Source organism: Delphinus delphis, chromosome 4, assembly GCF_949987515.2.
Source record: "Delphinus delphis chromosome 4, mDelDel1.2, whole genome shotgun sequence".
In the NCBI taxonomy this organism is placed as follows: domain Eukaryota; kingdom Metazoa; phylum Chordata; class Mammalia; order Artiodactyla; family Delphinidae; genus Delphinus; species Delphinus delphis.
This window is the reverse complement of record NC_082686.1, coordinates 58202025-58217163: the sequence shown is the minus strand read 5'-3', so window position 1 is coordinate 58217163 and position 15139 is coordinate 58202025. Positions and strand designations below refer to the sequence as shown.

At 43.4% G+C, this 15139-nt stretch overlaps 1 protein-coding gene across 11 annotated transcripts in view; it reads right to left on the bottom strand.

Annotated features, from left to right (window-relative positions):
• PHLDB2 (pleckstrin homology like domain family B member 2) overlaps positions 1–15139 on the bottom strand; it is a 244659-nt gene that overhangs the window by 126604 nt on the left and 102916 nt on the right. For 8 of the 11 annotated variants that reach the window (XM_060010615.1, XM_060010623.1, XM_060010625.1 and 5 more), the window contains exon 2: positions 14212–14368. The exons of 1 other annotated variant lie outside the window; for it this stretch is intronic. In XM_060010615.1, coding sequence (XP_059866598.1) covers positions 14212–14320 — 109 coding nt within the window. In that variant the 5' untranslated portion in view covers positions 14321–14368. Of the gene's footprint in view, positions 1–2390; positions 2438–14211; positions 14369–15139 lie in introns of those variants that run through there. 2 more of the 11 variants (XM_060010618.1, XM_060010620.1) reach the window with 2 other exon arrangements.

The following is a 15139-nucleotide window of genomic DNA, read 5'->3' as shown; positions in this document are numbered from 1 at the left end:
CAACCAAAAATGTTTCCAGACACTGGCCAATAACCCCTGGGGAGCAAGTTACCCCCACCCCACCCTCCTCCATTCAGAACCACAGCTGCTGTGTATACCAGGGCTTTATAATAAAGCACATCACTTAAAAGTTGTTTTTGTTTCAAATAGATGACATTTCCACAGTTAATAAGTAAAGTACATCAAGATCTAACAGTCAGATTTATAACGCACATGTATTCCACTTGGAAGATGTACAAAACCACTGTCTTTCCAAGTTATTCATAGAGCCAACCGCCTTTCTGCTAAGGGTTGAGAATTAGCATACAGAGTCATAACCTCAACTGCTCTTTAAAAGTATTTAAAAGCAATCACGTTTTTCACAGCAAGTCCTCTGGTGCACTCCAGAATCAACCCCTGCATTACAGTACAGACCTCAAAAGAGGGCTTTGAGGAAAACAGCAAAATTCAGTGGTGGGTTTAATCACTTCAGCTTTTTCTTCCCTCTCGTGCAAAAGCCAGTAAATAAAATGTTTCTGAAAAGGTTGCTAAAGAGTTCCAGCTTTCGTCTGGTGTTCTTTAAGATAGGAGGTAGCAAGCTCTTAGGAGAATTTCCCAGCTATCTTTTCCTCCCTCACTTCAAATAGGGATACAGGAGACACCCCCTAAAGTCAGTCCTCAGCCCAAAAGAACAGCGTCTGCCAGTTGCATGGAACAGACTGAAGTCTGCAAATTGAAATGATGGCTACTCCTAGCCCAACATCTCATTTTTTCATTTGTGAAAAAGGCTGGGATTTGCAAACCTCTGGTCTCAGGAGGTGAAGGCTACACTAGTCAACTAAGAGCAAAAGCTCTATTCCCCCTCACTTTTAAAGGAAACTCCAGTTATAAACGTTTTGGGGACTTTACAGAGTTTCTCAAGTACATATAATGTTTAAATTTCCACATTAAATATGTAAAACGAAAACAATAAAATAAAATACAAAACATTTTAAATAACTTAAGCCCAGGATATGAAAAGGGAATCATGAATAGACACAACTGTTACTTTTCAAAGAACCTTAGCTCTTTATTCAAACAAATATTTACACAATTGAGGGCAATGGTACCGGGGATGTAGCCATTCTGTTAAAATAGTGGGCAGCTCTAAAGCTTTATTTATCCCAAATCCAACTACTCTGTTGCTATCCTACCAGGAACCAAGAATTCAAGAGCTCTCAGGGCAAAAGTTTAACTAACACTCTGAAACTGTGAACTTCATTTAGACCTCTCCCAGCTGAATTCAGATGTTAGAATCTCGGAGACATATCTCAAACACCTAAATTAAGCCAAACTAGGAAGCTTAAAGTTACGCGTCCAATACTTGATAATAAATATCTGTAATTAATACATTCATACAATGAAGGGAAATGTGGCTGACATATATTTACACTAAAAGTACGCCACATTTTTATGCCTCTTCTTCTAGTTCCACTCCCAGCTGCGTCTGGCTGTGACTAGCTGTGCATTCTAGAATTGTTGAGAGCTTCTTTAGAGCAGCAGAAGGAAGACTTCTAGGGATGAGGGCAGGGCCGGGCGAGAGGATTTCCAGCCCCGGGAAAGTCTACCGACATAAAAGGCTGAGGGCGCAGTTCCCGCTTTTACATGAGAAAGGTAGATGGGTAGCAGGTTCGACTTCCGAAGCTCTTTCAAACAGGAAACCCCAAGTCTGGAAGCGACAGCCTGTCAGCCTTTTAATTTCCTGGCGGTGGCGGGAGTTAGCCCGGCCCTCGGCGCTTTAATAAGTGATGACTGCTAGAACTAAGTTATTCAATGTACCAGCAAACATTTCAAGCTGCGCCTCGGCCGTGCCAGGCGCGGGTGAAACAGGGGTTCAAAACATTCTCTACTTCCAGCCGCTATCTCTAGGGGTGCGGAGACCGCCCCAACCATAAATTTTGGGGGGCACCCAAGGCCAAATGGGAATTTGAGTCTCTGGGCGGTTCAAACTAGTGAGCCCCACTCTTGAAACAAAGTGAGCCAGGAGGGCAGCTAGCTAGATATTTGGGGGAGGGGGTCTTTTCTGAATTCCGCGCCCATACCATCCAGCAGCGGACTCTTTCCTCCGCCCACGGCGACAAAGCAGCTCTAGCCCCAAGATCCCGATCCCTCTCTCCTTGGGTATTCCAGACTTCTCGGCAAAAGTTGCCTCAGGCTCCCCCAAATCCCGCCCGTTTCCTACAACCGTTCTGCGAGCTGCTCTTCCACCCCGCCACTGCCTCCCCAGGATCCTCTCAACCGAGGTCCACCCATTCTTGGGGTTCGGGGCCCCAGAGGCTGCTCAGCCCGGGCTCTGCTAACCCCAGCCCGAGCTTTTGTCCCTGCAGCCCACAAGAGAAGCAAGAAACTCTGCGTCCCCGGCAGCCACTCACCGTCTCATCTTCTCTCCGCGCCGCCGCTCTCCCCCGGCTCCAGCGGCCCTCGCCTGGCCCTCGCCCCGCCTCCCTCCCACCCTCCCTCCAGCCCCGGACCCCCGGCCCCGCCGCAGCTCCAGCCGCAGCCGCCCGGCCACTCAGCACGCGCTGTGCGCAGCCAGCGCGCCCCTCCTGGCCCCGGCGGCCACTGCCTCCTCTCCGCCCACAACCCTCGGCCGCGCAAACGGGCGGCGACCAACTCGGCGGCGGGGGAGGCGACGCCCGGGGGATGCGGCCCGGACGCGCGGAGCCTGCGCGGCCCCTTCTACCCCGCCGGCCGCCGCCTTCTCCTCACCTGGCGCGTCGGCGCGGCCGGGTCCCCAGGGCGAGGGAGGGAAGGCGCGCTGCGGGCACCCAGCCGCCGGGTGCGGTCCCCCTCGGGCCGCGGTGGTGGGCTCCGCGCGGCTCGGTCCTGTGCCCCGGCCCCCTTCGTAACCACCGCGGCGGGCACCGAGGGACTCGGAGCAGTGAAGTCGGTGAAGGTGCCAGGCAGTTTGCAGTTGGGGCTTTTACTGCTGCAGCAGGGGTCTGGCTGGTCTCCCCATCACGGGGCGCCAGCTTCTCGGAGCCGCGTTTACAGCCGTGGTAGAAACCTTGTGGCAGGCTTTCCTAATGAGCTGGAAGAGGGCGGGTGGGTACACGTCCTCGAGCGACGATTTCCTCGCCCGACGGTGAGGTTTCTACCGGGAAACTCCAGGTGACCTCACCTCCTCCCGACAGTTCGCCCGCGGGCAGGCACCTGATGCGTCAGAAAAGCAGTTTTGCAAAATGGTTGGGGAACGGCCTCAGCGGAGGATTTTAAACTAACTTGTACTGATTTCGTTTCAGTTACTTCTCTTGAAAGTTTCTATATTTTCCAACGTGTTTTTCTCGTTGCTGCAACCAATGAAAACAATGCTGATGTGAACGGCGGGTGTCTCCACGGAAAGGGACCAAATGGACCCAGGGCGGCCTCAGTCGATCTCCGCACGAATGAGTGTGAGTGAACCTCTTCCAAGTTCTGGGTGAATCTCTGGGCTAACAGAGAGGCAGGTCGTCGACCCTCGCGGAACTCACAACAGCAAGAAAGAGCACAATAAAGTGCAGACTAATTTATGATCACTATGGCTTTGGTTGGCCAAGTCGTTTTAGCTCCTAGCAACAGTGTCATTAACAGTGTAGTGACAGAGATAGCTGATGTTCAGGATGGTTAATAAGCTTCCGGATAATGTATACAAAGTCCCTGACACCACGAGTGGCACTCAGTAGGCATTCAACAAATAGCTTATTTATAATGCACTTTTCATTTGTGCAAGTAAAAGTCTGACTTCTAATTTATAGGAAAGGCTCACCTATGAACTGCTTGGTGTTTTATAGGAATTAGTTTCCCCTGTCTTGGCTCTTTTCCGCACAGAAACATACAGGAATCAATCCAACACTTAAATACTTCAGCAGTTTCCCCGATTGGATCATCCCATCACCATAAAATCATGTTATTTCTCCCATCTTAAAAACTCTCTCTTGAATCCACTTCCCCCTCCAGCCACTTGCTCCTTTTCTTCTGCTCAGCCGCAGCAAAACTCCTTTAGACTTGTTAAGAAAAGCTGTCTCCAAGTTTTCTCTACCCATTTATTCCAATTGGGCTTTTGCTTCTGCTCTGTCCCCTAGAACGCCTCCTGTCAAGGTCAAACTCCTAAACTGGACATTTTCTCAGGGCTCATCTCACTCGAACTATCAGCAGAAATCAATGGTGGAACACTTGTTCCTCCTGGAAAACTTTTATTTGGACTTCCACAACTTTTTCATGTTTTTTTTTTTTTTCCTACTCCATTGCTTGCTCCTTCTTAGTCTTCTTTGGGAAGAAGATTGCTTGCTGGTCCCTTCTCTTCTCCCAGTGTCTGAGCAGTAGAGTCCCCAGAGTTCGGGCTTTGGATCTCTTGTCTATCTACACTCACACCCTTGGTGATCTCACGACACTAAAGATCACATATGTGGTAATGACTCCCAAATTTTAACTCCAGCCTGACCATCTCTTCTTGAACTGCAGGCTCCAGGCTATTGCCCAGTTAGCCTACTAGGCTACTCCCACATAACATTTCTGACACTGAAATCCTGAAATTCCTCCTTCTGTCTCCCAACCACCCTGTCCCAAATGAAGTTTTCCTCATATCAGGCCGAAAAGCTTCGTGTCATCCTTGACTTTTCTGTTTCTCACACGTTTCAAATCCAATCCATCAGAAAAAATTTTTTCAGCTCTACTTTTAAAATAAATCCAAAATTCAACTACTTAACCACCTCCACTGTTAATTAACACCCTAATTTACCATCACATCTTGACTTTATCCTTGCCCTGTTTCTACTTTTGTCCCCATGAAGGAAGTTCTCAACACACTGCCAGAGCGATCGTTTTCAAACATTGAGACAACTCATATCACTCCTCTGCTCAAGACCCTGCAATGGTCCCCATCTCAATCAGGGCTAAAGCCAAAGGCTATAGAATGGCCTGGAAGGACAATACATGATGTGCCATTCTTTGATTTAAGCTCCTACTTCTTCCACTTCACTCACTTAGTTCCTGCCATAATGGCCTCCTCAATATTCCTGGACTAGAGTCCTAGACAGTATGCTTCCATCCCAGGGCCTTTGCGCTAGCTGTCCTCTCTGCCTGGAATTCCTCCCCCACCCCAAGTACCAGTATGGCTTACTCTCTCACTTCCTTTAAGACACTGCTCAAACGTCACCATGTTCCTCAGGTCTACCCTGACCACTCTACTTAAAATTTAAAAGGCGTTCCACATACTAGTGAGCTTTCTTTATTATTTTTAATGACAGAACGATCACCTTCTATCATATTATAAAATGTATTTTTCTATTGTGCTTATTATCTGACTCTCCTCACCAGAATGTAAGTTCTGTGCAGGGAGGGATTTTTGTCTGCTCTCTCCAGTGATATAGCCACAGTACTCCTAAAACGATGCCCGGCATGTAGTTGGTGCTCAAAAATGAATGACTTTGACCCAAAGCACTATGGGTGCAAACATTTCGTGGCCTCGAACAATACCAGCAAGACTCCTGACTAGACAGACATCTCAGAGACAGTCGTTCTCCCTCTAAGGTTCTGAGGAGAATGTTTACCAACACAACACACCTAGAATGGCCATAGTTAGGTTGACAATATTCATATCTAAGAAAATATAGCTAACAGTTATTGAGAGCAGTTGTTACTGTATCTGCCAGGTGTTTGTCCAAATATACTACAGTCTTAATTAAACTAATTAATAACAACGCTTTGAGGTAAGTACTGTTACTACTTCCATTTTGTAAGTGAAAAGGGTGAGGCACAGAGAAGTAAATGGTCACTCAGCTAATAAGTTTGTAGAGGCAGAATTGGACACAGGGCAACCTGGTTCTAGAGTTCATGCTCTTCAATACTCCCCTCCACCTCTTCTCTAAATAGGAATGATATCAGAGAAAACATCTGTGTAATGAGTAATTCCAAATCACTAGACCAGAAAAAAAATGATCCTCATTGACCTTCCTTCACCATCTTGTTTTATTTGTTGACATCTCTGTCTCTTTTACTATAGCCAAGCTCCTTGAAGGCTAGAGGGGTCATTTTATTCACATTTGCGTGAACCACACTCCAAGACTTGGTGCATGGAAAGGGCTCAAAGAGTATTCGTTTAATGTGATTTTGTAAAGTGACTAAACTCAGCAAAACATCTCACTTCCAATGAGTTAGTATGGTTTTCAAGAGTTTTCATAATGCCACGGCAACCTGAAGATAGAAGAGATCAACAAGGTACAAGGGTTATATTAAATGTGAAAAGCAGACCCCAACATCTTTAAATGTATAGAAGGCGCTCAGAGTTTAACACCTATTACTATTGCAATAATTGTTATTACCAGAACTTTTTATAGTTATGATGGTACTTTTTTTTTTTTTTTTTTTTTGTGGTACGCGGGCCTCTCACTGTTGTGGCCTCTCCCGCTGCGGAGCACAGGCTCTGGACGCACAGGCTCAGCGGCCATGGCTCACGGGCCCAGCTGCTCCGCGGCATGTGGGATCTTCCCGGACCGGGGCACGAACCCACATCCCCTGCATTGGCAGGCGGACTCTCAACCACTGCGCCACCAGGGAAGCCCTACGATGGTATTTTTTTAAATAGAAAGAAAAAATAAAAAGACATGAGCACTTTCCTTCTACTTCTTCCATTTCCTGGGTTCTTTAAAACAAAGTGACCTATTTAATCACAGATCCAGCCACACCTACCTCTGTTGCCACACCTACCTCTGTCTGCCATTCCCTGTTGTCCACCAGGGATATTGTGTTGTAAACTGCACAGCAGAACTTCCTTCCCTGTTCCCTTCTCTAGGATCTGTAGTGGTTACAGTACCTGATGGTACTTTTCTTTAGCCACCCCTCTCAGCTAAGGAAAGGTGAAGTGTTGCACACAGTAATATGATGAATTATTTATGTATTATTTCATTTGGAATTAGTTTTCCAAATGGCTGGTTGGACTTGATTAGCTCATGTCCTGAATCTGTACATCTTTTCCTCTCTCTGCAGTAATAACCTAAAAAATCTTTGAAGCTTTTAACTTGGTCACTCTCAACTCTTGTCCAATTTGTGGAACAACTGTTTATACTAAAGTTATCTTTAATATTATGCCTATAAAAAGAATCAAGAAGTTTTTATTTGCAGAGTACAATGGAAAGATCATTGATTTTAGAGTCAGGGAGATCTGGGTTTAAACCCTGACTCAGCCCCTTTACCAGTCAGGTAATTTGAGTGTGTTATTTACCTTCACTGAGAACCATACTTCTATTCTGGTAAATGGGACTGATAACACCCAACCCATATGTTTGTGAATTAATGTGATAATGTAGACACCACTCTTTGCACAGGAGATAGCACCCAGGGATTACTCAAAAGTGTAGTTTCTTTTTTTTTTTTATTCTTTTCTTTTTTAATGAAAATAGTATATATTTAAGGTAGACAACATGAGTATTTTATGGACATACACGTAATGAAATGATTGTAACAGTCAAGCTAATTAACATACCTTCTCACAGTTACCTTTTTTATGTGTATAATGAGAACACCTAATATCTGCTCTCACCAAATTTCCAATATTCAGCACAGTATCGTCATGCTGTCACATTAGATCTCTAGACCTATTTATCCTTTAACTGCGACTTTGTACCCTTTGACAAACATCATCCCATCGCCCATCCCGAGCTCCGCCTCCTTGCCCCTGGTAACCACCTTTCCACACCTACCTTCTATGTGTTGTAATCCACTTTCTTAGGTACCACATGTAAGTGAGATCATGCAGTTTTTTTCTTTCTGTGCCTGGCTTTCACTTAGCATAACGTCCTCATCAAATGAGTAGTTTCCAACCACACTTGCCCTTTTCTGGAACTGTTATTAATGACATCAACCGTTGTGTTGTACTGTCTTATAGACGTTGAGTTCCACTTCATAAACTCCTTTTAGAATTTAGTGCTAGGGACTTCCCTGGTGGCGCAGTGGTTAAGAATCTGCCTGCCAATGCGGGGGACGCGGGTTCGAGCCCTGGTCCAGGAAGATCCCACATGCCCCTGAGCAGCTAACCCCACGAGCCACAACTACTGAGCCCGTGTGCTGCAACTACTGAAGTCCGCGTACCTAGAGCCCGTGCTCCGCAGCAAGAGAAGCCACTGCAATGAGAAGCCTGTGCACCTCAACGAAGGGTAGCCCCCGTTTGCCGCCAACTAGAGAAAGTCTGCAACAACGAAGACCCAACACAGCCCAAAATAAAAATATATATATAATAAAATTTTTAAAATTAAAAAAAAAAAGAATGTAGTGCTAGGATAAATTTTCTCTCTCAAAAAAATCCAAGTACTTTCATTTCTTAGAAAAGGTATCTTCATCTATTTTAACATTGGATTTGCAATCATTGTTAAGGAAAACTGTGTAAACCAATGTTTCCCTTTGTATCCTGTTTGTAAGGAAGCACAGTGTCAAATTTACTATTAAATTATTGTACTATTATAAATTATAATTTTTAATATATAGTAGCACAATTTAATGTACTATATTATAATGTATAATGTAATAGAATTGTACTACTATAAATTAAGTTATTAAATTATTGTACTAAAGATTTTTGCTTCCTACTCTTTTTTTATGCCTTCAATGCGTTCTTATTCCAATAATCTTATTGGATACTTGGATTTTACACTGTGTTCTCATATATATATTCAAATATATTAAGTATGAATAACACATTAGCTCATCAAATTAACACCAGAAAATTAATCAAAATTAAAGTGGAAATTTATCCCCATGGGCTTCCTTATGTTCAAACTATTAAAAGACTGGCTCTCTAATTATGAGAATAATTTAAATACATTTGGAGCATCTGATTAATTTCTGCATCAAAATGTTTCTTTCTGATCTGTCTCCATTTTTTTCTGTGAGTTTTATTGGAATCAGGCAGGAAAAGGATGCTGTGTGTGTGTGTGTGTGTGTGTGTGTGTGTGTGTGTGTGTGTGTGTGTGTGTGTGTAGCCCCTTTAGATTAACCTATCACAGCTGTGTTTATCTGGTTTACTTTTCTAATCATCTGAGGACCCTGAGTTGGTCTACTTTTCCTGCATGGCAGATTTAAAACAAGGAGTTTTCTTTGTAGCTTAGCTGCTCATCACAGAAAAAAACAGTGGTCTATCAGTGGTAATCCTTGATATTGCTGGGAACTCAGTTTCTCTTCTCTGTTGATCCTGTTTAATTTTTCTTTCATCTGACTTTCACCATCCCTCCAGTAATCTCATACCTTGAATTCAAGTTCCCCTATAATATAACATAATATAATATAACGTAATATAATATACTATAATTTATGTATTTATTTTGGAGCCATGTCTTACAGGGATAAGTGTTTGACGTGCCAGATATATACAGACTTCAATGCACTAGAGACTTCTGACAACTCAGAGCAGGGGCCAAGACTCAGATCATGAGGCATGTGAAACACAGAGGCAGATTTACTAAGCATCTACTCTGTTCCACACAATATGCCTACATTGGTGGGAAGTGGAGATAAAACAAGACATTTACTGTGTGTCTATACATAAGGAATTTACTGCCTAGCATATAACTAATGTGATCATGTAATACAAAATCTAAAGAAAATGATACAAAGGAGTTCAGAGAAGGAGTATCTCTGCCCAATGAGTCTATCAGGGAAGACAACGTGTGTGGCCTTCATATTGAAAGAACAGCTTCCCAGCAGAGGAGACAACATGCACAAAGCAGCTGGGCGGTAAAGGCAGGATAGGGAAGTGGTGAGTAAGGCAGCCTGCCTGAACCTACAGTACAGGGAGGGAGGCTTGGGAGATAAGATCGAGGGAGCTGGGGAGGCACTTGCGGGGAGGGAAGGGATGAGGCCTTGAATTTTAGATTTTACATCTAATACCGTGTTAATTATGTCATTTCCTTGCTCTAAACTTGCACTGGCTCCTCCTTGCCTGACAAATACAGGAAGAGCCAGTGGCTATGTGGGAAGTGGAAACTGATTATATAGGAGTAGGATGAAAGAGAAAGATGAGCTCCAGCCACAGAATTTAAACACTCCAATAAAGTGGTCCAGATTCTGTTTCCTAATATGTTAAACAAAGCTCTCAGTCCAAGAAAAAGCTGCTCAATTGAATTTTCACTAAGGGCCCAGTTAAAATACTGAATTTCTGCCCACTCCTGACTGCCATCCATTTTTTAATCTTTGGATGACTCCATAGTTACAGATCCTGAGTTCTCACAGAACTAAGTACGAAACAGGTAACTTTTGACTATTATGGTCAGGTGTTGAACCGGAAATTCGGTGACAATATTCCAGTGAACCAATTGTGTCACCTGGGACTTAGGGCTACTTGCTTGACCTTTTTATTTATTTTTTTAAATATCTTTATTGGAGTATAATTGCTTTACAATGTTGTGTTAATTTCTGCTGTACAACAAAGTGAATCAGCTATACGTATACATATATCCCTATATCCCCTTCCTCTTGAGCCTCCCTCCCACCCTCCTTATCCCACCCCTCTAGATCATCACAAAGCCTCGAGCTGATCTCCCTGTGCTATGCGGCTGCTTCCCACTAGCCAACCATTTTACATTTGGTAGTGTATATAAGTCAATGCTACTCTCTCACTTCGTCCCAGCTTCCTCTTCCTCCCCTGTGTCCTCAAGTCTGTTCTCTACATCTGCATCTTTATTCCTGCCCTGACACTAGGTTCATCAGTACTGTTTTTTTAGATTCCGTATATGTACGTTAGCATCCGGTATTTGATTTTCTCTTTCTGACTTTCTTCATTCTATATGACAGACTCTAGGTCCATCCACTTCATTACAAATAGCTCAATTTCATTTATTTTTATGGCTAATATTCCATTGTATATATGTGCCACATCTTCTTTATCCATTCATCTGTGCTTGACCTTCTTAAATATTTCACATTATGGGGGTAATTTCTCTCAGGGGAGTTGTTAAGAGAGCTAGTAAAACGTTATTACATACCACCCATCTCTGACTAGATATTTAGCATCAGTGCTCAAAAATTTCTAAGTGGTTGTTTGAAGCATTTATTTCTGAGATACAGATAGTGATGCTTATGACTGGTACAGTTCTTTTAGACTCATTTGAATGTCTGGCTATTCACAAGAACTAGGCATTTCTATGAGTTACAAATATGCCTAAAGAAGTTAATCGAAATTCATTTACTGGGTTTCTCAAATGGGAACAAAAAGAAATTCTATTCAAAAGGTCCTTCTCTGGGTCTTCCCTGGTGGTGCAGTGGTTGAGAGTCCGCCTGCCGATGCAGGGGACACGGGTTCGTGCCCCGGTCCAGGAGGATCCCACATGCCACGGAACGGCTAGGCCCGTGAGCCATGGCCGCTGAGCCTGCGTGTCCGGAGCCTGTGCTCTGCAACGGGAGAGGCCACAACAGTGAGAGGCCCGCGTACCGCAAAAAAAAAAAAAAGGTCCTTCTCTTATTGTTCATCTCAAGAGGTTGATCTCCAGGGTATGTGCTATATTTATAACGTCGACATAAGAATCTCCAGAAATTTAACGTGGGATAGATACACTCTACCTTTAATGTTAATATTAAAAGTTAGCTTTATAGAAGGTGTATGAACCCAAGAACTCACAAGAGGGAAGTTACAGGTATTGAAATGAATTTGCTAGTCACGAAGGCAAATGTGGATATGATTAAAGAGTGCATTTCCTTCCCTCTCTCCCACCCCTGCTTGCAGAAGTTTCTGTGGCTCTCCCGCTGGTTCCTCTCCAAAAAGCCCTGATAAGGTCTGAGGACCCCAACAGCTGGAGTGCTGGTGGAGGGAAATCACCTACATGCTCTTCATTCCTCTGGTCTGTTGAGCATTGATGGGCAATGTTATCAAGACAAGCCCTGATGTGGTTTATTGGTTTGCTGTCTCACAAGCTAGTTTTGTCTTTCATCCTATCTGGCTCCTGAGTTAATCGAAGTGATGATCCAGGTGGGGAATTCCTTACACAGGCAATTTTGAAGGATCCATATGGGTGGAGGGCAACATTACCTCTAATGGATAATTCACTGGTAGTTAGTCTCCAAAAGAAAGTTTTATCTCTCATGGGCTATTACCATCCATGTTCAATTCCCTATGACTTTGTAAATAGTTGAATGCTTTGATCCTATTGGAAATATCAATCCCTTGTTTTCCATTCCAACTGCTCCCATCTTCAGTACAAGAAAGGACAGGATGAGGTAAAGGGCAGTTGCTGAGGGATTACTCAGTATTTGAAGCTTGCACTTATGGCAGGGATGTGATGGCCGGGGATGACAGGAGTAAGCAGACATTGGAATGATAAGTTTCTGAATCAAGGCTCTGTTCTCAATAACACAAATTAAAATTTGTGATTATTTTATTTGTCTTTTTTTTTCTCCCCTCATTCCCTCACCTCCCCCACCCCTATAATTCTAAGCTTTGTGAGGTCAAGGAACTTCTGCATTATTTACCATTATATGCCCAGTGCCTCCCCCAGTACTTCATACGTGACAGATACCATAAATTATTTGTTGAATAATTACATAAATTGGTCTTGAATACTGAAAATCTAATTTCATCACTTCTACACTTAAGAATTCTTCAGTGACTCCTTCAAGACGTGAGATAAAATAAATCCAGAATCCTTGTTTTAGCATTAAACAAATAAACAAAAAAGTAAGTCATCTGGTTACTCCAGGTTATTTTCCTAACTAGTAGGTCACTGTTTCCTCTGCCCTCTCCCTGCAAGGAGGGGACATTTCAATCATCATAAACAACTTGCAGTTATTCACAAGTGTCATATTCGTTCACCTCTTTCCTCATAATCAGCAATAGTAAGTGCAGGAATCATACATTCCAGAAAGCTTTTCCTAACTCCACCCAGGTCTTGGTTAGGAGCTAAAGTACTTCATGTTATTGGATTGCAAATTTTCTGTTTTATCATCTGTCTCTGCTCAAGACATAAACTCCCTCAGGTTAGAGGGCTGTGATGGTTAATTTTATAGCAACTCAGCTAGGCTATGGTGCCCAGTTTTTTGGTAGAACACCAGACTAGATGTTGCTGTGAAGGTGTTTTCAGATATGATTAGCATTTAAATCAGTGGACTTTGAGTAAAGCAAATTACCCTTCATAACATGACTGGGACTCATCTAATAGTTGAGACCTTAAGAGCAAAGATAGAGGTTTCCCAAAGAAGAAGGAATTCTCAAGATTTTAACATAGAAACACTACATCGCTTTCCAGCGTGTCCCCCGGAACCTGTGTTCAAGACTACAGCATCAGATCTTGCCTGAATTTCCAGCCTTTGGGCCTGCCCTGCAGATTTCAGCCCTGCCAGCCCCCACTATGTAAGACAAGTCTTTAAACCACCCTCTCCCTCTCTCTTTCTCTCTGTCTCTCTATCTCTACCTCTATCTCTAGCACTCTCCCTCTCTGTCTCTCTATTATATAAAATATAAATATATATATATATATGTCTCTATATACATATACATCTCTTGTTGGTTCTCTTTCTCTGGAGAAACTTCACTAACCCAGGAGCTTTCTATTTTAACTCCTGTGTCTAAAATGTAGCACAATAAGTAAATGAAAAATTAAATCTAGCTTGAAATCACCCTCCCTTACTAGAGGAGGACTTTGCAGTGCAGAGATGATCCTGGTGAGGTCAACTAAACCAGGTCCCGAGCACATCCCTGAGCACCCGCTCCCCGTCCCCTGGTAACTTGATCATCTGATGCATATTAAAAAATAATAAGGAAAATACACACTTTTTGAATCTATTTATTTTGTTGATGCTGGGGAACACATTACAAAGATTCCAACCAGCACTGTGAGCCCTGAATTGGAGAGCTACTGAGTTGGAGCCTCATCCCCGACCCTGCAAGGAGACAGTAGGATCAGCTGCTCTTCTAGAACACCTAAAACTTCATGTCTTTCCCTCTGCATCCCATCCCACCCCTTTTTGTGTGCATCTTGATTTTTGAATGACTGATGAGTCACTGGAAAAGACCTCTCCACCTCAGCTGCTTTGGCCTGCCTGTCACTCAGCACCTGGTCCAAACAAAACCTCAGCACGTGCTCAGTGGGGTAAGTAAGCACATGATCAAAGCTCCAGGCTAGAATTGACAGCCTCAGCCTATCTTCCTGGTGTTTGCTGGACTCCCGGGTTTATACTGAGAAATGCCAGGTCATTCCCAATATGCATCACAGAGAGTAGGTACTCATAAATATTTACTGAAAACCTCTGAGGATGAAGTGCACACAAAGGGAGATCTCACGACATGTTGCCCGTCACCAACTCTGTCCTCCTTGGGCTCTTCTCTCTGGGCATTATCCTCCTCCATCAGGATCTTCTGCTGAATCTCAAAGGAGAAACTGCGATCGATGCCAGCCTGTGCTCAGCAAGAAAAGAGAGATACCATGAGTGGGAAGCTGGAAGCTGAGGTGACCTCTGAAAGCTGAAGGTCAGCAGAGCTAACATCTGGGAAACACAAACTGCTGTCGAAATTGAAAAACAGATATCCTGGGTTATCCTATATTCCCACTGCTGACTATCCTTTAGGATGACAAAACTTTCACACTATCAACACTAACCACCACCAACCACCACCGACAAAAGCACACTTTTGGATAAAATAATTAGAGATTTTTTTAAAAAAATGGATGCTGGCAAACAATCAGTGGGCAATATATAGGCAAAGAGAAGAATCAGTTTTTCAGCATAGTTTCTGTTTGGGGTTTACTGTTGCTTATTTTCTATCTTTCATCCCATGCTTATTATTTACCAGCACGTTAGGTATTTTGTCTTTATTATATCATTTAAGTTTTACAAAATCTCATATTATAGAAAAGGAAGCCAATGTCCTTGTTCTTAAGAGCTCCCCATGGAGCTCCTGACTTTAAGTCAGACCTCCCACAGCTCTTATATGTCCAGTTTTCTCTGCAGACTCAGGGCTGCCTCAGGAGATGGTGTGGTTCCACCATCATGTTAGGGTTCCCATTTGTTTGGTACTTACTATGCCAAATATTTCTCATTTGATTTTCACGATGACTCTAAGATATGGCATGAGGAGGGGAATTCAATTTTGGACATGCTGGGTTGGAGGATATCTATAGATCATCCAAGTGAAGTGCAGGGTAGAGATCATGGCCATGGCTGGAGA